Source organism: Doryrhamphus excisus, linkage group LG2, assembly GCF_037039965.1.
Source record: "Doryrhamphus excisus strain RoL-2023G ecotype Guam linkage group LG2, RoL_Dexc_Guam_v1.1, whole genome shotgun sequence".
In the NCBI taxonomy this organism is placed as follows: Eukaryota; Metazoa; Chordata; class Actinopteri; order Syngnathiformes; family Syngnathidae; genus Doryrhamphus; species Doryrhamphus excisus.
This window is the reverse complement of record NC_136358.1, coordinates 26996296-27017728: the sequence shown is the minus strand read 5'-3', so window position 1 is coordinate 27017728 and position 21433 is coordinate 26996296. Positions and strand designations below refer to the sequence as shown.

The 21433-nt window shown below is 43.3% G+C and overlaps 1 protein-coding gene and 1 long non-coding RNA gene across 2 annotated transcripts; one reads left to right on the top strand and one right to left on the bottom strand.

Annotated features, from left to right (window-relative positions):
- Positions 1–1075: 1075 nt before the first annotated feature.
- LOC144898115 (uncharacterized) lies at positions 1076–9723 on the bottom strand. The gene is made up of 3 exons (XR_013627006.1): positions 9689–9723; positions 6796–6864; positions 1076–1613 (listed from the first exon to the last, which is right to left on the bottom strand). It is a non-coding gene; the product is annotated as an uncharacterized LOC144898115 (long non-coding RNA).
- Positions 2251–20623, top strand: arhgap22b (Rho GTPase activating protein 22b). Its single transcript, XM_058061421.2, has 10 exons — positions 2251–3157; positions 8127–8326; positions 10831–10918; positions 15848–15976; positions 17058–17265; positions 17335–17467; positions 17546–17619; positions 17929–18050; positions 18128–19094; positions 19198–20623. Exons 1-10 carry the CDS (start codon positions 3115–3117, stop codon positions 19418–19420), a joined length of 2187 nt encoding a protein of 728 aa, XP_057917404.2. The 5' UTR covers positions 2251–3114; the 3' UTR covers positions 19421–20623.
- The last annotated feature ends 810 nt before the right edge of the window (positions 20624–21433 follow it).

The window sequence follows — 21433 nt, the reverse complement described above, 5'->3', positions numbered from 1 at the left end:
AACACAAACGATCCACTATGCCAAATTTATTATTTATTGATTGTTTATTTAATTAAAGTGATAGCAACAAAGCGAAATTTTCCACCTCCAACATATCCACCCAAATTAGTGAACTACATATTGAGATGCCGAACCTTCGCTTTGACAGTCAACACTTACGGAGCCGTTTGGTCGCCAAAGTAAATACAAACGTAACAGCGGAAAATGATGTGCAGCACAAAACATTTGCAAAAGAAAGGCTGCTTTTTAATGCATTTGAAAAGCCAAGAAATGCTGCAAACCTTGGACAGACAGTATGAATTTCCTGTGAGAAAATATGCCAAAAACATAAATTCTGCCAGTTTACATAATGAAAGACTATATATTCAACCATTTTCTACCGCTGAGCAGACAGACTGCTGTCTTCGGGCAAGAGGTGAGGTACACCCCGGACTGGTGGCCAGCCAATCACAGGGCACATATAGACAAACAACCATTCACACTCACATTCATACCTATGGACAATTAACCTAGCATAGTTTTGGAATGTGGGAGGAAACCAGAGTACCCGGAGAAAACCCACACATGCACAGAGATGGCCGAGGGTGGAATTGAACTCTGGTCTTCTAGCTGTGAGGCCTGCATGCTAACCACTCAACCACCATGCATTTATTATTATTTTATTATTGTTTATTATGGATTACTTTCTTGAAAAAAGACATTGGTCCTACCATTTGCAATAAAGCGGTGAAATCCAACCGTACCCCCAATACTGTACTATTGTTGGATACAATATAGCATCGGTGAGTAAAAGCTTGTCTGAAAACGATAGTAGGAAAATGCAGTGGCTGAAAAAGCCAGACATGCTCAATCAATAAATAATGCTAAGTCAACAGTCACACCTTCATCAGTGCAGACCCCCCCCCTACTGCCCCAGAGGTCCCGTTTTCACACCGCCCCTCCCTCTCAATACAACATTTTCACCAACCAGTGTTTCAATATTTCAAAAGGTTCTCTCATATTCAGAGTTCAGTGGTGAACACATGAATGGACATGGTCATTTGGTGTAATGCGGACCAAGCCGGTTAAGGACAGCTGTTGCTCAGATCACCTTGATCCTCTTGGCAGTTTGAGAGAGTACCCCCGTTCACATTTAAGCTCCATATTATCACCAATGTCCTCACTGGAGATTAAAGAACATGGTAATTAAAGTAAAGAAAAAATAGTGCCACACCCTGGAGGGAGTATAGTGCTTTTAAAATACTGTTTTCATTACTTGTTTTTTGTCATGTTGTCCTTGTCTTCCTACTTTTCTTTTTTTTAGGTCATGTGACCCCTATCTTGTTTTCAGTTGGGCTCATTGCAGTGTGATCAATGTGCGATCGTGTTTCTTTGCAGGTGCTGCTTCATTTCAGCTGCTGTTGGCTTTTGTGTGTGAGTGCATGTATGTCAAAAAAAGCCCCCCCACCACATACACACACACACACACACACACACAACACTCCACCCTCTCGACGTCTCTTTCCATCTTTGCTCTGTAATAAGAGCAGCTGTGGCCGCTCTGATTCAATTGCAGTGTAGGACTTCTGGCTATTATCCCCATGTAGACCCAAGCAGGAGGGGACTGGCTGCTCCTGCAATAACACAAACAACTCATACATATAGGCATCATTTGGACTAAACACTTTGAAATATATACCAAAATACTGAGGAAATTAGTGTTTTGTGCTGGCCTGAATAAGGTACCCTAATTCGCGGAAATTCACTTAGCACAGTCAAGTCTGTAACCAATTTGCTGCAATAAACGAGGGATTACTGTAAGTAGTGAACTGCTTGTATACGGTATAGATTTACTATCTTCTGAAAATGACTCAACACTAAGCTGTTATTGTTTAAGTATCATCACAAGTGAGTGTCTGTGTGACTGTCTAGCGGTAGCGTGAGTGCTGCTGACACTGGGGAACTACGGTTCAAAACAGGACAGTTGAATTTACACATCTCTATTTGGACAAGGTCTGTGTGTTGGCTGATTCTCCAAGGACGGTAAAGCTACACTGCATCACAGGTTGTATACCGACTACTCGAAAGCATACACAAGTTTCATTTCTATGGTCTTCTATTGTCTCCTCAGAATGGTTGCTGAAATGTTGTGTATCCTCACTGTGAGATACTGTCCATTCAGACTACTCCAATGGTCTTGGTAGGTAACAATCTTCAGTTCCAATACCTAATCCTTTTAATATTTATCCTTTTAAATAATTGATATTCTCAACTTTGTTGTCCATCTAGTCCATAATCGTTTAGGTTTGTTGTGTGAAATATGGCCGCTAGAGCACCAGGGGACAGGATGTTGTCGTTTCCATTCAGAACTGTTTTTCTACGCTGGTTTTTGGCAGTTGTGCCACTGGAATGCTCCGGAGCGAGTAATTACCGACCTATACTGTAGAATCTGGGAACTCCCCACATTTGACTTTGAATTGAAAGGCACGTCATTCCTCAAACCAAAAAGTGGCAGGGACCAAACATTTAAGGAAAGTGGTTAAAATGCAGCGGGAGATTTACAGTAAAACTAGAAGACAATTCTAGTAAGACCAAAAGAGGGAGAATTAGGTGGGGGGTAGGTAGTGATTAAGAGGATGACGGTGGTGACACTTCCACAGCTTAATTAGGTGGGTGGGCGGGGGATGACCCATCCCCCCCTCTTATTCCCACAATGAAACATCCCGATGAAAACCGGTGAAGAGTTTGTGGAAAATCTGGCATGTTAATTGTGGTTCGGTTCATGTTGTTCTAGTGGGCGACCTTCCCCAAAAAAACCTCCATCCATGAAAGCGGATGCACCACTATGAATAATGCAGTAGGGAGGGGTGGAGGCCACTGGGCGTGTGCACGGAAAGATTTTTTTTTTTTTTTTTAAATCACACACACAGAGAGGGGTAGTTCCTCCTCCTCCTCCTCCTCCACCCTTTCTCGTTCCATTCCCCTCCCCTGTGCTCCCAACCCCCTAGCTGACGGCCGCACTGCAGAAGGTCATAGAGAGAAGAGGAGAGGAAGAGGAGGCTGAGACGGAGGCAGACAGGGGCGGGGTGCTTGGATGTACAGGAACATGCCGAGAGGAGAGCCTGCTGACAAGCCATGACAACCATGCTGAGTCCCAAGATCAGGCAGGCCAGAAGAGGTAGGACCACATTACCTTATCTGGCAACACAGCTGTTAGTATATGAGTGACATGCATGTTCATACATTCATACATTTACATTGGTGTATATTGTGTATCCCCGCATTATTATATATATACTGCAGCATTTCTCAATGCACAAATTAAATATTGCTGTGTGCATTCTGTTAGAACCAATTGCATCTCTAGTTTCATCCCAGCTATCAGCCTACCGTCAGCTGCTGCGTGTGTGTGTGTGTGTGTGTGTGTGTGTGTTTAGCCGGTAGCATGTGTACTCTCATAAATGGATGAGTTAATATACCCATGTGTGCTTATGTGTGATTCCTTCTTTACTACCAATTATTCATCTGGATGTGATTAAGATGTAATGAATAGCTCCTGAGAATGGAAGTGGGATGCGTAATATCCTCTCCCGGAGTAGCATGAAATTGGTCCTGAAGAGGTTTCAATGTGTATTTTGCATATATTATCAGACAATAGGGTACTGGTCATGTGTGTTTTGTGAATTGCTACCTAACTGCTCACATCAGTCTCGAGCCGCATCAAGTCCGATTAGTAGCATTTATATTATGTCATATTTACGCTTAACATCCAAATCAAACATTTTTCAGATTAAAATAGCACACATCCTTTGACAAATGCTGTTGAGTAGTTTAAAAAAAGTGACGGACAGAGCCATGGTGTCCATTTTTCTGTCAGATCAGTGTCCCGCTGCACATTTGTTGCGTGAAGCCTGTGAATAAATGAGTATGTGACAGATGTAGCAGTCTGGGACATTCTCAAAAGTTCCAAGCAGGTCATGGGAGGGACATAACACAGTTGATATGTGCTACAGTGCTTTTGGGAATACTGATGTTACTCACAATCCTGTGCAACATTGACCACCACCAATCTGTGTGTGGGTGTGGTTTGGATAGGAAATGAAAGGGAAACCCTTGAACTGGGGAACACAAAAGCTAGATATCATCAGACAAGCGGTCTAATGATTGTGTCTTAGGGACAATAAGTTGCTAAGTCCCAGCCGTCGTTCCCCTAAAAAGACGGGCATTTGCTCGTCGGGCTGTAAAGATCTGTACCAAATTTCATGGTGATACGACAAAACACCTTAAGGTTAAAGTGAGTGTTTTGTAGAGCACATTGTTCAGTGTGAGAAATTTCAAGTCCATCCAATCCAGGGGTCAAAATGATGGGCTTCATAACAGCGCCTTCCCTGTGGTACATTTGTCAGAAAAATAATAGCATAGGAAACACAGCCAAGGTGCATATTTGGCCAAATATTCACCCTTTTGTGTGCTGCGGTTCAGAAGTAGGCGAGATAGCTTACACAAACTTAGACTTAGTTTATGTATATTTGACTCCATTCCACTGATTTCCACCCAACGTTGTGGAGCCACAGTAGATGTATAAAACAATAAACTATGTTATGTGAATACCCTTATTAATCAACAGACAAACACTTATTTTTATAATTTCTTGTTGAATAATTAATCACATCCAATCATCGATAAGATGTAGAATGTAAAGAAAATATGTAAAGAAAATGTCTGAGAAAAGAAAAAAATCTAACTGCATTCTGGGTGCCTTTTTCGCATTGGCAACAGCGATGCCATAGCTGCTTTAATTGCCTGCATATCAGCTGCTTCCCTCTCCCACAGCATCTTTTTGATGTGCGTTACCATGGTTTTATGATCAAAGTGGTGCAACGTGATAAATCGCTGACATCCTGCCTTTCTGCATGAATAACACATTCCGACACCATATCACGCCTACAAACGTGGCCAGAAATGCACACATTGCTGCATCCGTTCCGTTCTGCTGCAGCTTCCACGTACAGTATAGATTCTATATAATGTGCCACACCCCCCACTGCCGGGCTTGTTAGTGTGTAGATTTAAAAACACACACACGCCGGTCAAGTCGTTTATCAAATGTGAGAGACAAACCGCAAGTTCTGCGCTGATGCACCTGTAACTCTGTCCAACATAAATCACCGTCCAGTGACTAGATTAATGGTATTAAATTCCACCAGCATGCCTGTGCATCCTTCTGTGTGTGTGTGTTAGTACGAGAAATTAAGTGCATGTATATCTTGATGACATATTGTCAGACATATCAAATGCAGTATGGTGCTCCAACTGCATGTATGAGTGATTAGAAGAGGAAATGAAAGAAAAGGTTTCTAAAAACTATTTTTTCCCAGCAGCTCTGCAAAGACTTAAAAAAAAATGACTTAGCATTTTATGTCAAAGGGAGGGGCTGCACGGTGCTCGAGTGGTTAGCGCGCAGGGCTCACAGTTCCAAGACCCGAGTTCAATTTCACCCTCTGCCATCTCTGTGTGGAGTTTGCAACCGGGTACTCCGGTTTCCTCCCACATTCCAAAAACATGCTAGGTTAATTGGCCACTCTAAATTGTCCATGAGTGTGAATGGTTGTTTGTCTGGGATAGGCTCCAGCACCCACTGCGCCCCTCGTGAGGATAAGCGGTAGAAAATGAATGAATGAATGTCAAAGTGGGTTTTTACAGATTCCTTACTCTTGTGGTCTAATAGTAACCAGGGTATATTTTTGTACAGAAATGCTTCCTTTTGTAAAATATGATTTTGGACAGATTAGTGAAGTATAATCATGTCTCTGTTCAAGAAAATTGCAATGCGCATTAAGCATGCACAGGCTGTGGTTATGAATGGCCAAGTGACCAGACCGAAGCTCCACTTCAGCCAAGGAAGGTCTGAATCATGCTGATCACAATGTTTAAATTGGAGCTTTGGCACATTTAGTCCAAAAATCAGTGACTCAAGTGTGAATCACAGACCAGTGTGTGTTCCACTCACACACAGCAGAGGTGTTAACCAGTGGAACGCTTTTGTATGACTGGTGGCAAGGGGAGGAAGCACGGAAATATATAAAGGCATGTGATTTGGAGGATTTTGAAAAAGGGGTCTCGATGGGGCAACATACCCAAAGAAATGGCTTTCGGGGAAACACACAAACTACAGCAAAATATGTCCCATCATGTTTAAAGTTTCATTTTAGCCTGACATCCCCAAAGCTATCGACAGTATATAAAGTACATGACCACACTGGCGACAACCACCGTGTGTGTTAATGAGGCGCTGATGTCCATCTCAAAGGCTATTAACATCATGACAGACAGGGTAGACGTTGATCCAAAATCACTCTGGCAGCCATTTGGCCTGAGTTGAGTCCATTTCCCGGCTTAAAGCAGCAGAAATGGGGAATTTCACATCAATCAATCAATGTAGAAAGGCCCCAAATTCAGTTCCATTCAGTTACAGACAATGATGGCGTTTACGGATATGTGTGTGTGTGTGTGTGTGGTGAGAAAAATGTGTGTAAAAACAATTTGTGATTTAGTCAGAAGCCACACCCCCATGGCAAGACGAACTAGAGCGCGTCAAAGGAAGACAAATAGAGGGACAAATTATCATTGTGAAATATGACAGAATCTCACAGCATTAAGGATATAAATATAGGGCGGCTGTGGGAAAGGGTCAAGAACCACTGATGCCCTTTGAAAGAATAAACCTTAGGTATGAATAGAATTATACAGAAAGTAAATCTGGGAATAAACAAAAGAAAAGAACAACAAAAGAAGGTCATTGGTTGAATGATCTACCTTGTCATGTTTTTCAACAGGTGGATGTTGCAGCCAAATAGTAACGGTGCAAGAGCGATGACTGGACATCTGCAAAAAAACAAACCAAAAAAACATCATCATCTGAGAAGAATCTTGACAAATAAGATGCTTATTATTCATACCTTATTGCAGGCTTGGACACGCTCACTCTTTTGTAAAATTTGTCACAACGTAAGGAATGTTTCAATTCACCAATAACTTCATATCTCGCCCCCCCCCCCCCCCCCCCCCCCCCGACCATTGACCGGCCTATTAGAGGCTCATTCTGTGCTGCAACACTACAACTGTAGACAGTTCATTTTCTAGTTCTTGGTTTCCATAATGTAATGTAAATTCATGTCTTGTGTGTTGACGCTGCGTATCAAAACCTTCCACCTTGTAAGCAAGGTCAAAGCCATCGGCCATCTCTGAGGAGCAACCGGCTGTTTTACGTAACCAGGCATGAGGATAAAATTGAACCCTTACACCTTGCCTGAAAAAAGAAAAATGACATTCCATTAGAATCATTGATTTTGGTTCCCAATTTCTCCAGTGTATTGTTGCATGTGTGCAGCACGGTGGACGTCTGCACATTTGATTTGTATAAATTATTCATGCTTATTAAATTGCATAGCCTGGTTTGCATGCCAAGCCGTAAGTCGATCGCTGTGTAAATCCATACGGTGCAGGTTGGTGGCATAGCTCATTGGTACTGACGCCTGCCTTTGTGAATAAAGTAGACATCCCATTAAAAGAGGCTCTTATCTCAGTAGGGACAAGCCTTGTGTCACATTGAGACACAGCTGTACGACTGCCATTCCCTTTGCATTGAAACTGTCCTTGACTGAGCTCAGGTTTCACACATTTGTTGGGAATGATTCAGTCAGTCAGTCCCATGTGGTCCTATTATCTCAAGCCAAAGCCTCTGCCATCCCACCGCCTTGTGGCAACACAATAAGTCTCTGGCAAGGACCTTCAAAATGGAAGGCAGGTGAAGGGGTGAGAGGGGGTGCACTCCCCCAGGGTAGATGTGTGTGCGTGCTGCTCCCCATCACTGTCTGTATATTATCGTATTTGAGCCTGCTGCCTCTGTATCTCATCTTGAGGTGTTGCAGCCTGGGGCAGAAGGTTGTGTGTTCACAAGCGAAGCGTAGCATACACAATGATAGATAACACTATAGAAGGAAAATGGGGGGGGGGAGAAAAACATGGCATGTGTCCAATGATGATAATTAAACAGCCCCTGCAGTCTAAGCTCGGTCAACTCTATTATTGACTAGTATACAATATGCACATAAATTAAGAGTAAAAGTGTGTGTGTCTGTGTACAGCCAGGTCCAAAAGCATGGTGATGGGCGAGGTGACGCGGGGTTCCTGCCAGCCGGCTTCGCCCGGCCTCCAGGAGGGGGCGCTGAAGGCCGGCTGGTTGAAGAAGCAGCGCAGCATCATGAAGAACTGGCAGCTGAGATGGTTCGTGCTACGGTCAGATCAACTCTACTTCTACAAAGACGAAGAAGAAACTAAACCACAGGTATTTGGGGAAAAAATGGCCACAAGTTTCTACTCCTTTTCTATAAAAGTGCTGGATTAAATTCTGTAAATAATGAAAATTCCCAACCACTGCCGTGGTAAATGATGGCTTGTGACACTCCCAGTGCATTTAAGTGCTTGGGTACAAACAGCAAAGTAATGGTTTGCCCCTCTATTAGTGCATTCATGTAAAAATAGAAGATAGGCGATACCTAATTGATACCGTTTCCTTCCTTCTCTAAGACGCCTTTGGTGACGTTGTGCTGACTCATATTTAACCTCTTTAATAACCACTCACTCACTCAAGTAATGGAGTGGGTGGGCCGCTTGGTCCTACCAGAAGGGATGGCAGATGACTGGAATAGGTTGACATTGCTCTAACAAGAGGGGATGATGTAATCCAACAACAAAAAGGCAGCACACACAGCATTTAAAACACAATAATCTTCCCCCGAGCGTTCCTGCCTGAAATCTTGACACTTTTATTGATTTCAGTCTCACCGGATGACGGCTTTTCATTTAATGTAGACCATCTGCTGTCACTCTCTTTTCACTCACACAAACACACAAAATGCATCCACCTAGAATGACGTCTTCGACTCATTGCAGCCCCAATTCTGTGGGGACCGAGATTACCGAGAGCACGGACAGGCTCTCTTTAATCAAAGCTCGCCAATACTCATCTGAGCTATATTGATTTGCAACCCCTGATGCATTCAGGTCTGTCCCACACACACATAAGACTAAATGGGCATATGCACACACAGTATACTCGGGGAAATGAACACTTAGACGGAGACGCAACCTCCCGCTCTGAAGACAGGATGTGTGAGAAAGTGTCATCCTGGCCTTCATTTTCTCTCTCATCTTCTAATCGATGGGATATTTGAAACGGGGAGTGGTGCTCGGGGGAGGGTGGAGGCCAACGCTTATTGCAGCAATGGATGAGTCCACCCCCTACAAAGATGATAGAAGATACAGCGGTGAAGCTACAGGGTCTCATTTACTTCCTATGTAGGAGTCAGTAAAACATCAATAAATGGTTGCTGGACAAACATCATGAATTCTTAGTCCTCTGCAAGGTGTTGTACTTTGCTGATTAATGATTTCAAATTAATCTAAATGCAAGATGACTCTTAGTCATTCCCCTCTCTTAATATACAATCTGTCAAAAAACACAATCTCCCCAAAGCTGTTCTTTGATTCTGTTTGTTTTAAAAGAGTTCCGTTCCGAGACTGTGATGTAACTCCTGGAGGTTTTGGTGTAAGTCAGTTATTAGTATCCCTAATTGAAGGGATACTTCAGGATTTTTTAGTTTTATGACATCCCCATCAGTAGTGTAGTGCATCAACTGTGACTTACCCCCCACTTTGTCCTCCCGTGAGCAGAGTTCTGGTCGGTTTTCGGTGTTGAGGAAAGTAGTTCCGGTGAGTTGTTGGGGATGCTTCTCAATTATTTTCTATCTAAGCGTTCAGGGTTAGCGGTTAGCTTAGGGAAATGCAACACAATGGAGAGCATACAAGCAGAGTCAAATTGCATGTTGAGTACTATAATTTTGTACATGTTGGCAGGGCTGCACTGAAATGAAAGCCTCTCGCGCCCCTCCTGACAGTTACTCTTAACTGCTAAATCTTCCACTATTGTGGTTTCGTTTGTAGAAGAAACTTTGGTGCGATCCAAATGTAGCGTGGGTAACGATACACTGGCTATTTTGGCACACTGTGAAAAAAGTGGGAATTAGTCTTGGGGGGGCCCCGATTGGTTACTGCGTCCAAAACGATGATGGACATTTGTAGGCAAACCTGATGAAGATGGGTGTGTCTACGTCAGTTTATGGCTAGTTGAAGCCATGCATGTGGCGTCATGGCGACCGAACTCTGGATGGGCTTTTAGTAAAAAGACAATGTAAGATTATTCAATTTTAAAACTTTTGCCTGGATACACGCGTAAAAGTAAATTGTGAGTTACTTTCTTTTCAACATTGTCCAATTGTGTTTTGATGCTGTAGCCGATGCTCATCTGACTGCATGATTTGTGTCCTCAGGTTACATGTTGCCCTTTGTTAATCATTCATTCCCTACTGCCTGTGTTGCCCTGAGCGCGCAGCACCCTAGGGAGCACCCCCACACCCACCAATCCCCCGATTTCTAACCATTCCCCTGCGCTGCATCCGGCCACAGCTCCCGCCTTCTCCATTTGTTGCCATGGCTACTAATGTTGGCGACGCCTCGCCCACTGGCTGAGGCGATTTGGCAGACTGGGCTGCGTGTTTGATGGAGGATGGCAGTCAGCAGATTAACATGGCTGGCCTATAGATGCTAGCATGTCTTCACAGCTCACTTGGTCTTAGTTGTCAGAGCGAAATGGGTATTGATCTGGATAATGTATTCTAATCATCTGTGTGGGTCTTTGCGGATCACAATAACGTGAACAACGTGAACTCACTAAAAAAATGTCCTGCAAGATGAAAATACACGTAGAATACATGTCCTTCTGTTTTTCAGGGCTGTATACCCCTGCAGGGATGCCAGGTGAATGAACTCACAGCAAACCCGGATGAACCTGGAAGACACCTTTTTGAGATTGTTCCAGGTATGTTGATCTTCTTAGTCTTTAGCATTTCTGGAGGCTAACAGCAGGGGGCACTGTTACTGTTACCTAGCGTTCAGGGACTCTGCATAACATTCACTCAGAACTTTGATGAAACAATGACCATTTTACTCCAGATCAATGCGAAACGTCTTTGCGGGAGTTAAATGCTACTGATGACTTATTATTGAACCTTGTAAATTCTTGTGGCTCTCTGTGCCACTCTGTTACTCAGGCGAGTGTTTGTTCGGGGATCTCTCCTTGTGTTTAGAGTGGCCGACCAACTTGTGTTGGTCTGTGTGTTTTGTTTATGGCTAGTCAACATTACAAAAGGCTGTGAACTCCAATGATCCTCTCACCACGAGCACATACGCCACAGGAAAGTGATCAGGAAGAGAATATAGTATGTTGTCCCCAAATGACAACCAGAGATGTCTGAACACCTTGAATGTGGCAGTGAAATAAGGTCACTATTTTATAGGAATGTCCTATTATATCGGCCATACAAATACAGTCTGTTAATAACGCACCATATTGTACGCTAACCGCAGAATGCATGCAAACTGAGGCAATTTTGTGGTGTAAATTGGTGACACTAACCAGGACGGACGCTAACTGAGGTTGCACTGTATGCAGTTTTGGTCATGGTTTATTAATGACTACTGTTGAGACAAAATATATATTTTTTAAAAGTTCTGGTGTTCGGATTAGGGGGGGGCAAACATTTCAATACTCAGTATATTTGTACAATGTTTGAAAGATTAATATGAATAACGGTGAATGCCGTTGAAATGATTTGCTCCAATTGTGCAAGTATACACGGTGTGTTGCAGGTAGACAATTAATGGTTGAAAACAAGGCAAGGAGTGGTGAAAAATGTATCTTCTGCATCAGACATCATCAATGTAGCAGATGAAAATAGTGCTTCAGCGTTCAGGTTATATTATAGTCTTTACTGCCAAACTATTATTAGCTGATAAAAGTGCATATTTTGGTTAGTTGAACCAGTAACACATTATTATCCTAGACACCATATGGCTACAATGGATAGGTGGTAGTTTTATATTACTGGTATGTCAGCAGTAACTGAAAATTGTCTCCCAAAGGAGCCTAAAGACCTTGACATTTTGACCAGGGCGTGTGTGTGTGTGTTTTTGTTCACGTGCATGAACTCAGCGGTCTTGTCCTTGTCGGAATACTACTGCCACAAATAATTTGAATACAGTTTCTAAATGCTGACTGCCAGGGGAACAAAACTGTCGGAGTTTGGCCTGCATGTTGTTTTATTATTTGTGGCAATGCTGACTGCAAACCGGGGACCCACGCAAAGCCGATTCCTTAGTCATGTGCCTAATTTGGAACTTAACTTGTATCAAAGCCTGCGGACATACGCTAAACTGGCAAATGAGTGGAATTTTTCAAATGTAATAACAGCTGACTCGTGCATGAAAGGTTTCTATGGTAGGTTGGATCAGTGAAGCAACCCGGACACACAAGATAAATCTGATGCAAACAATAGCGGCCAATATTGAGCACACGGCACACTTGAATTCAAAGTTGTAGTTTTAGGTTAAAATAATCCCTTACCGTCGTCTCTGTTTGGTGATTATGGTGAAGAAAAGTGTTTCTCCAGGTAGCTGATGTTGACATACGTGCCCTCATCTCTGCACAGGTAACACTGCATTCCAAATATGGGTTAGTGGGGTGATAAACTTGTGGCTGTAAAAACAAAACATATGTGGGATGTCTTTTTTTCAAGTCAAAATATTGAGTTAAAAAAAGAAAACGGAGTCTTTGCAGACAGTCTCTCACACAGATTGATTGACATTGTCTGTTTTTTTTAGTGTGCTTACAAGTTTGTTTGGCAAAGATTGGAGGACAACCCATCACCCAGTTCCTGCACACACAGTGACACAGAACCAAAGAGAGAGAGAGAGAGAGAGAGAGCCTTGTCACACTCCTCCTCAGGGATTTACTTCTCTCCAGGGGGGCTGAGGGAAAGAACCTGCTGCCCACACCGCTCAATGAGAGAGGCAGGAAGAAAGAGGGCAATGAAAGGACAGTACACACGGGTTATAGAAGTGGGACTCATTTGATGGGATTCTGTTGGCGTTGGCGCCGAGCATGCCTCACTGGCAGCTTCTGGCCATCGGTGCTACCTGGGTACTGAGACGCCGCTCCATGCTTGCAAGGCTTAGGGCCGAAAGAGCCCCTGAGAGCCGGTACCAGCTGCGGCCTGAACCACTCACTCAGACATGGGGCCGGTCTGCTGCAAGCCGGACAGACTGAAGAAGCTACATCTCCAAGGTAACAGGAAACAGATGCTGGAGCTTTTTAACTAGAGTAGTAAAGAGCCATGTGAGGGGTTGGGGGGGTAACACAGACTTTGTCACTTCGTATTGAGGCGCTAGATAATGAGCCAAAGAAAAGAATGGAGACTGCGTTATTTACAAAATGTATTGTACTGCATAAGTTTGTTTGATAGCAATAGTTTAAGAGTTTTCCTGCAGAACCTCCACAGTATATACAGTAGAACATTGTCGAGGGTCTTTGTCCTCTGTGTCACATCTATAGCACAAATATTGGGTCGGGAATTTCTTGTGTTCTGTCCGCACCATACTATGCTGGATAGTTTGTTTATTTAACCAGGAAAGTCCTACTGAGATTAAGAACCTCGTTTCCAAGGGACTCTAGTGGGCATAAGCAGCATAGAAAACTGATGGTTTTTAAAGGGAGTCCTGGCAGGCCGGCAAAGCACAACCTCACATTAATGATGTAACATTAAAAAAACAAGTACAGGTTATTGAGGTCATCGCTTGTATTTTCAGTTTGGATTTAAAATCCTTAAATTGGTAACATATTCCATGTAGGAACACTTGGAAGCTGTTTCACCAAGTTCTCCAAGGGCATATTGAACAGACAGAAGCAGCCGATCATTTGGCCGAAGAGAGTAAGAAACCCGGCACTCACAATCGTAACTATTGCACACATGCTTTTTAGTTATTAATACATAATTGAATGTCTTTAACCCCTCTTCCCCTTTATCCCCTCCCATACCTTCCATATTGATGTCTAAGTCTTTATAAGGCCCTCATCGCAGTATCATCTTTGATGGCAAACACTAAAGGTCCACATGACTAGGTAGTTAACAACTTACAAGTCGGGATGTACGATTTTTAACTTGTTTGCCGATATCGTCACACTCACTAGTTCCGATTCCGATGTGTAACATCACATGTATTTTTATACAGCAGTGTTTCTCAATTATTTTCTGTCATGCCCCCCCCCAAAAGGACAGACATTTTTTTTTATCACCACCCCAACTTGTGATAGTATTTAATCATGTATTTATTTATCATTTACAGTACAGACTGAACTTGAAACTGAAACCAGGAAAATGCAAATGGAATTCTGAAATTTGTATTGTTTATCGCGATACAGTCCAAAAATATTGTAATTATATGCTATGTCCACCCTAATAGAATACATTCTATATACTATAGATTAGTATATACATTATATATACTAATACTGCTGGTTGCTGCTGATTCCCTCAGTAAATAAGACTGGAAACACAGTCAGTAGTGGATGCAGTACTAGTGTATACATCTAGGGCTGAAAGACAAGAAATACTGACATTATGTAACGCAGACAAGCTCCTTTTTAAGGCTAGCGGTCAAATACACAATGTGGCATAATCAGCCATGTTGTCTTATATCTGGGGTTCCCAGTATATATATGTGTTTCTGGCAAATCTTGAAAAGTGCTATTATCCGAGATTTAAAAGGATTATAAACCCTTTAGGACAATGTAGGAACTTGGATGGAATTCTTACAGATTAGTGATCTTTGTAAAGCTTTTTGTTCAAGGGTTATTGGATATTAACCCCTTTCACTTTCATGTTTATGGGCTGATTTATGTGACTCATTAACACAATCACAATAAACACTAACCCACGAGCACCGCCAATACACGTCTGGCATGAATAACGTAAAATTCTAAGATATAACTGATGTTGCTTGTACTCACTTGAAATATTGTCTAGTATATACTTTTTATCAGTACTTTCACATCAGGCTATAATGAACCAGTGGGTTTTGTTCTGTGTTTTATCAGGTAATGATTGTGTGGAGAGGCACCTTAATATCTACGTCTTGGTATACACAGCAGTATCCACATGCCGTTTATCCATATTTCTGATACTGTATGCTTCCATTGTGTTGTTTGGAACAAATATACATGTGCACACCCACATTGGCTTGACCACACAGTGTTCATCATGATGGTGTGACTTTGCAAAGCTGGGTGACGATGGCTTTTAGCTTTATGGCTCCACTGTTTATATTTGGACTCCCGTCTGACGGCTAAATGACGCCCACGCTTAGAATTAAAATACACTTTAGAACAAAAACCTGAATGGATCAGCTTTTGGTCTGGGTGTCACTTTCCTTGCATTTTATACACAAAGATGTCCAGCACTATTGCTACTTATTGGTAGTTATGGAGATTTTTTACACAAGTATTAATTGTGCTCACTGATAGACTCTCAAAACAAAGCTGTTGTGCCATCTAGTGGTTAGAAATATTAACAGCACATTGACTTTAGGACAGTGTATGTTATTTTCCCACTATTGTTTTACCAAGCAAGTAATACAAACAAATATATATTAATATCTAACTGCAAGGCATTTAACACCACATTCCAAGAACGACTTGTGTCAATCCAAGGCTGACCAAGTGAAATATTCCTACAATATTCCTACAATATTGTCCTTGGTATGAAACACACTATCTTCATGCGTGACAAGTGACCAATGTTTGCAGTTTTAAAAAGTGAATACTATCACCTAACGGGAGTATGACATAATTATTGAGAACCTCTGAATACTACTGATCTCTGGAGGTGAACTAACCTGTGGTTTGTGTTCGCAGGTGGAACAGGGGAGAAGGACCGTGCTCCGATCAGCCATGAGTCCTTCCTTCTCATGGCCAACTCCCAGACCGACATGGACGACTGGGTCAAGGCCATACGACGGGTCATCTGGGCACCGTTTGGCGGAGGTAAAACTAAAGTTCCAATGGAAAGGTCATAAAAAATACTGCATGTCAAACCATCGATATAAATTAAAATATCCATTATTTTCATTAATCCATGTCGGTACATGACTCACCCTTGTGTCTGCAAAGCAAATAGTCATTCTTATCTCGCTGGCTCACGAGTGCGCTTGATAGTGTTCCAGAAATAAAACGAGTCTTCAGAGCATGAACTAGAACAGTTGGGGCAGCTGAACAGCAAAGAGTTGGGTTACGGTGACATGGAGAATAAAACATACAGACCCGCCAACATGTACACATTTTTACACGTGTTGAGCTGCGGTGAAGTTAGGATGAAGTTAGGATGAAGTTAAAGTTGTGATTTTGTATAATAAAAAGAAATGGGACGGATTTAAACTGTAGTCATATTCCCCACAGTTGTGAGTGTGAATGGTGGTCTATATGTGCCCCGTGATTGACTGACTGGTTACCGCCATGGCGTACCCCACCTCTCACAAGCCTGATTAATAGTACTCCACAGTTATGCCATGTTTTGGCTATAGAATAGATCTGTCGCCGACCTCTGCGCCCCCCCCCCTCCCCCCTCCACTCCAGCACCTAAAATTCTACACACATTCCCTGAGTGTCGTCAGCTGCCTCCTCCGTCTGTCAGCAGGACGTACAAGTCTAGGCTGCAGGCAACGACGTGCCTGAGTATTAGAAATTACTCAGCAGCACAGTGAAATGCCAGAACCGGAATGCATGAACTTGGTCAAATGTGGAGTTGGGATGTATGAGGAACGCTACTCACTGCTGTCGTGCAGACTTTGTTCCGCCGACCATGATTATTGCGAGCCATCAGCCGATGGCCGCTGCTGCAGACGGGTAACAGGTAACACGTGTGTGCCTTTGGTTTCACATATGCTGGATTTTCTTACTTAGTGATGGCTTAAGTTAGTTTCTATGTGGGTACAAATAGATTAAATGTCAATAAATGTCAATATTTATATTGACTGTAGAGTTGTTGCATTCTTCGTGTGTGTAATGCCGTCAAATGCAAATGACTACCTTACCTGGATTCGCCACCTTCTATGTCTCGTTTCCACAGGAATATTTGGCCAGCGATTAGAGGACACGGTGCAGTATGAGAAGAAGTTTGGCCCCCGGTTGGCCCCCCTGCTGGTGGAGCAGTGTGTGGACTTCATCAGGGATAGAGGCTTGGATGAGGAGGGTCTTTTCCGGATGCCCGGGCAAGCCAACCTGGTCAAAGAGCTGCAGGAGGCCTTTGACTGTGGTGACAAGCCCCTTTTTGACAGGTGGACGCCTCGACACATTGAGAGTACGCATTAAAAAAACGACATATTCTGATGCATTTTTCTTTGCAGTAACACAGACGTTCACACCGTGGCTTCCTTACTGAAGTTGTACCTTCGAGAGCTGCCTGAACCCGTCATTCCCTTCTGCAAATATGAAGACTTCCTAACGTGCGCACAGCTTTTGGCCAAAAATGAGGAGGAGGCAAGTGAAATATTGTATTATTTCTTCTTAAAGGTGATGTTGTTGGTCTAAAAGTGGGGCCATTTTGCTTCTCATCAGGGGGTTCAGGAGCTCGGAAAGCAAGTTAACACACTACCTCTACCGAACTACAATCTCCTCAAGTACATATGCAAGTAAGCACATCGCTTTTTTTCTCTACCTGTGATAACTTATAGTGTATTTTCTCCATAGTACAGTAGTGTTTTCATTCTAGTCAGGTGTGACTTATATCTGAATATATATACAATATACAGTAATGACTGGTTTATTGTAGGAAGTCCGGCTCCCTGTGATGTCATAGGGAGCCAATATAAGAAAAAAACCTTCTTTCAGGGCTCACGTCCAATTGCACAAACGTCATCATCTGAAATATGGCGTCCATCCGTATAGACCACATTCTGGCTCGCCACATTCTTAAAGAAACAGCACCGTTTGTCTCCTAGATTCCTTGATGAAGTCCAATCTCATTGTAATGAAAACAAGATGAGTGTTCAGAACCTGGCCACAGTGTTTGGACCGAATATCCTTCGACCCAAGATGGAAGATCCAGTCACCATCATGGAAGGTAATAATAATAATAATAATAATAGTATGTGTTATTGTCTACACAGCACTTGTCTTAATGTGGACCATATTCCCTAGGTACCTCTTTAGTCCAGCACCTAATGACGGTCCTCATCAGGGAACACAATCGCTTGTACTCAGGGAGGGATCAGGAGGGCCTTACCGTACCCCAAGTGGAGCAGCCCATCCACAACCGTAGCCTCGGTGCCTGGATCTCCGAAGAGGACCTGCAGAGCTGCCCCGTCTCCAACCCGGAACAAGAACTGCACAGCAGCGTCTCGTCACTTGATGCCAAACTGTGTGCTGCCGTCACGCCCACGCAGACCTCGAACTCCGTTCCGAAACTCGGGTCTTCAGCGAAAGGAGACACGGTGGTCAGCCCGAGTAAACAAGCCAAGAGCTTACCTTCTTGGAAATACTCGTTCAAAAGCTCCTCGACGCCTCGTTCTCAGCCGCAGGCTAAGCAGAGCGGCTCTGTGGCGGATCCAAGCAGCGTCCCCTCCGGGGGAGGAAGTAGTAACTGGCTGATGAATGGCTTGTCCTCTTTGAGGGGACACAGACGCACCTCCTCAGGTGAAAGGTCTACCCGCGACCGGGATTCGACGGGCTCCTCACAAAGACTTTCCACCTACGACAACGTCACCTCGTCCTCCAGTATGAGCAGTGTCCAGAGTGTCAACAGCACACCCTGGTCTACCTCCTCCTGCGAGATCTCGGTGCCGGACTCTGGTGGCAGCGAACAGAACTGTGGAGAAGGTGCAGATAAAGCGGAGTGGACGGAAGCTCAGAGAGAGTCCGAGCGAGGACAGGATGGGGAAATGACCACGGATCCCAGCTCCGAGCAGGACAGCTGTGAGGCTATGGAGCTGTGCAGCAGTAGCGCCGCCTGCAGCGAGAACGGCAACGCCGGCACGGCCGCCGGAGTTCCTTCCATCATCATGTCGGAAGATGGAGACGGGACTAACGTCTCACTGGGGAGTCTGGTCGAGGGCCTGAAGGAGGAGCTTCGGAAACAGAAGGCTGCCTATGAGGCCAGGATCCAAAAGTGAGTACCTTGACGTCCGTTACTTCATCGTCATTTGAATCTCACATCATCAACTCAAGTCCGAGATTCAGGGATTGGTGATTCATGTGTTCATCTGCAACAGGTTGGAGGAGTCCAGTGCTGCTCTTTGTGCACACATGGAACGTCTAGAACAGGAGATGGAGCAGGAGAAGAAGAGGCAGCGCATGCTGGAGATCAAACTACGGAACTCTGAGCGAGCGCGAGAGGATGCCGAGAATCGCAACAAGCTCATGGAGAAGGAGATGGAGGACTTCTTCGACACTCTCGGAGATCTAACCGCCACCACGAGGACCAGCGACATTTGAAGGGACAGGGCGGCAACCCGGGGTTTGTTTTAAAGGGCTCCCACCTTCCTCAGAGTTCCTTTTTGGAAGAAGAGAACAAGGAAGTGAAGGTGAGCTTACCTCGTCGTGCGGTGTCCTGTCTGCTATCACGACAAACGTTGCTTCTCACTGCTGGCTGAAGACACCGTAAATACGACCAAACTGTAGCAAGTCAATGATTTATTACTGCAATATTTGTCTCTGTTCAAGGACTCTTTGGATAAGGTGATGTCTGTATGCTCCATAGAAACCCACACGCAGCCTTTTTATGACAATGTTACCAATAAGGTGCATGCATATATTCCATAAACGTGTCTTGGTTCATACTCAGTTGAGCAGATTAAGAGCGGAGGTAGGAAAAAAAAAAGCTGCTGCATGGTTTTGCTCCAAGTTTAACGCTTTACCTGCACACGTCTCTCCGTTGTCTACCTGGAACTCTCTGCTGTGTCCCTCAGGCTCTTCCAGTGCCTCTCGAGTCACATGACTTCCACGTCAAAGCCGTGCACTCCCTCAGTGTCTTTGCGACCTGGCAGCCATGTTGACTTGTGGCACATGACGCTTAACACTGCCCTTAAAAAGAAACGTCAACTCTTCCTGGTTGTGCCTTCAGGGAAGTCCTAAAGAACAAAGTAGCGTTGCAAAGTAAAAGAAAAAAAAAAGCCTATCAAACCTCCCGAAGAACACATGGTTTGGTGTACGTTGACAAAAGTGCAGATGACCAAGAACGAAGAAGGTGCCAATTCTTGTGTATAGTGCTTTTGAACGGAAGTGTCCAATGACGAATGTATCCTTGTAGTGAATGTACTCGGTGTGTTCAATGATGAAGCAATGTTAATGGTCGGCCATTGTGTCTAAACAAACACTGATAGAAGTGTCCTCTGATTTAAAAAGGCTTGCACATAGTATGTTTGTAGAGCACTGCATGCTGTAAAAAAAAAAAATCACAAAGGACCCAACAAATGACGACGTAGTAAGAATCACTTTTAAATATACATTTTAGAAATACTTCTTGCTTTTGACAACAAGCAAGCACCCTAAAAAGTTATCACAGCAGTCCAATAGAATTTATTTTGTGTGTGTGTGTAAAGTATGTGTCACAACTCACAATGGTGCTTTTTTAAAAATGTATTTGGATATACATTATTGCGATGAATGGACGTGTATGGGAATAAACATGACAATGTACACTTGTGCTGATTGTCTAGCAAACAAAGTACCAGATGGACATATGGATGCCAGGGTTCTTACTTACACTGTCGGGTGTGTCCAAAGTGCGGCCCGGGGGCCATTCAAGGGATGCAGCATTCTAAAAATATATTTTAATAACTAAAAAAAAAAAGTTTCTTCACCAAACACATTCTTAGCATATCTTTACAAAACAATGCTTTCATTTTTCACTACCTGGCCCCACTATGAGAGGAACAGATTGACCAAGATTCCACTGGATTCAATGAGGAAAAAATGCACAAATGGGAAAATGTGGGCGAAAGAAAAAGGCATAACTCTAATGCAAAGTGTATTCTTTTATTTCTAGTACACATTGTTTGATTTTGTTCTCATGTATTTGACTGTAAGAGGAGACATCGTGTTTTCTAGTAGTGCACAAACCAGCACCATACAGTATGATATGACTTCTTGTGGCTATGTTATTATTATTATTATTATTATGATTATTAACATGATTGGTCTTACCACAGCCTAGAAATCTGTCAGCCAAGTTGACACGTTGGCGGACCGACTCTACAGAAATATAGGACAAGAAACATAAAAAGTGATTTATTCACTAATGAATGAAAAAAAAAAAAAAAAGGAAAAAGGATTGACAGTACCGACACTTTGATTACCTTCAGGAGACGCTGACAGAGCACACTTTGCTGAAGGTATTGCACATTTCAAGTTGGAAAACAACAACAAAATAAAACATTGACAGATTCTTCTCTCGCTTCTAGTGAACTTTGCATTATGTACAAAACCAGTCCCGTTGAAAAGCCACCA

Bases quoted from the DNA above. Each gene is read 5' to 3' on its own strand.
- arhgap22b (XM_058061421.2), top strand. From the start codon at position 3,115: ATGACAACCATGCTGAGTCCCAAGATCAGGCAGGCCAGAAGAG. The intron at 17,620-17,928 runs GTAAGCACATCG...TTTGTCTCCTAG, and splicing joins CTCCTCAAGTACATATGCAA to ATTCCTTGATGAAGTCCAAT. The intron at 18,051-18,127 runs GTAATAATAATA...CATATTCCCTAG, and splicing joins TCCAGTCACCATCATGGAAG to GTACCTCTTTAGTCCAGCAC.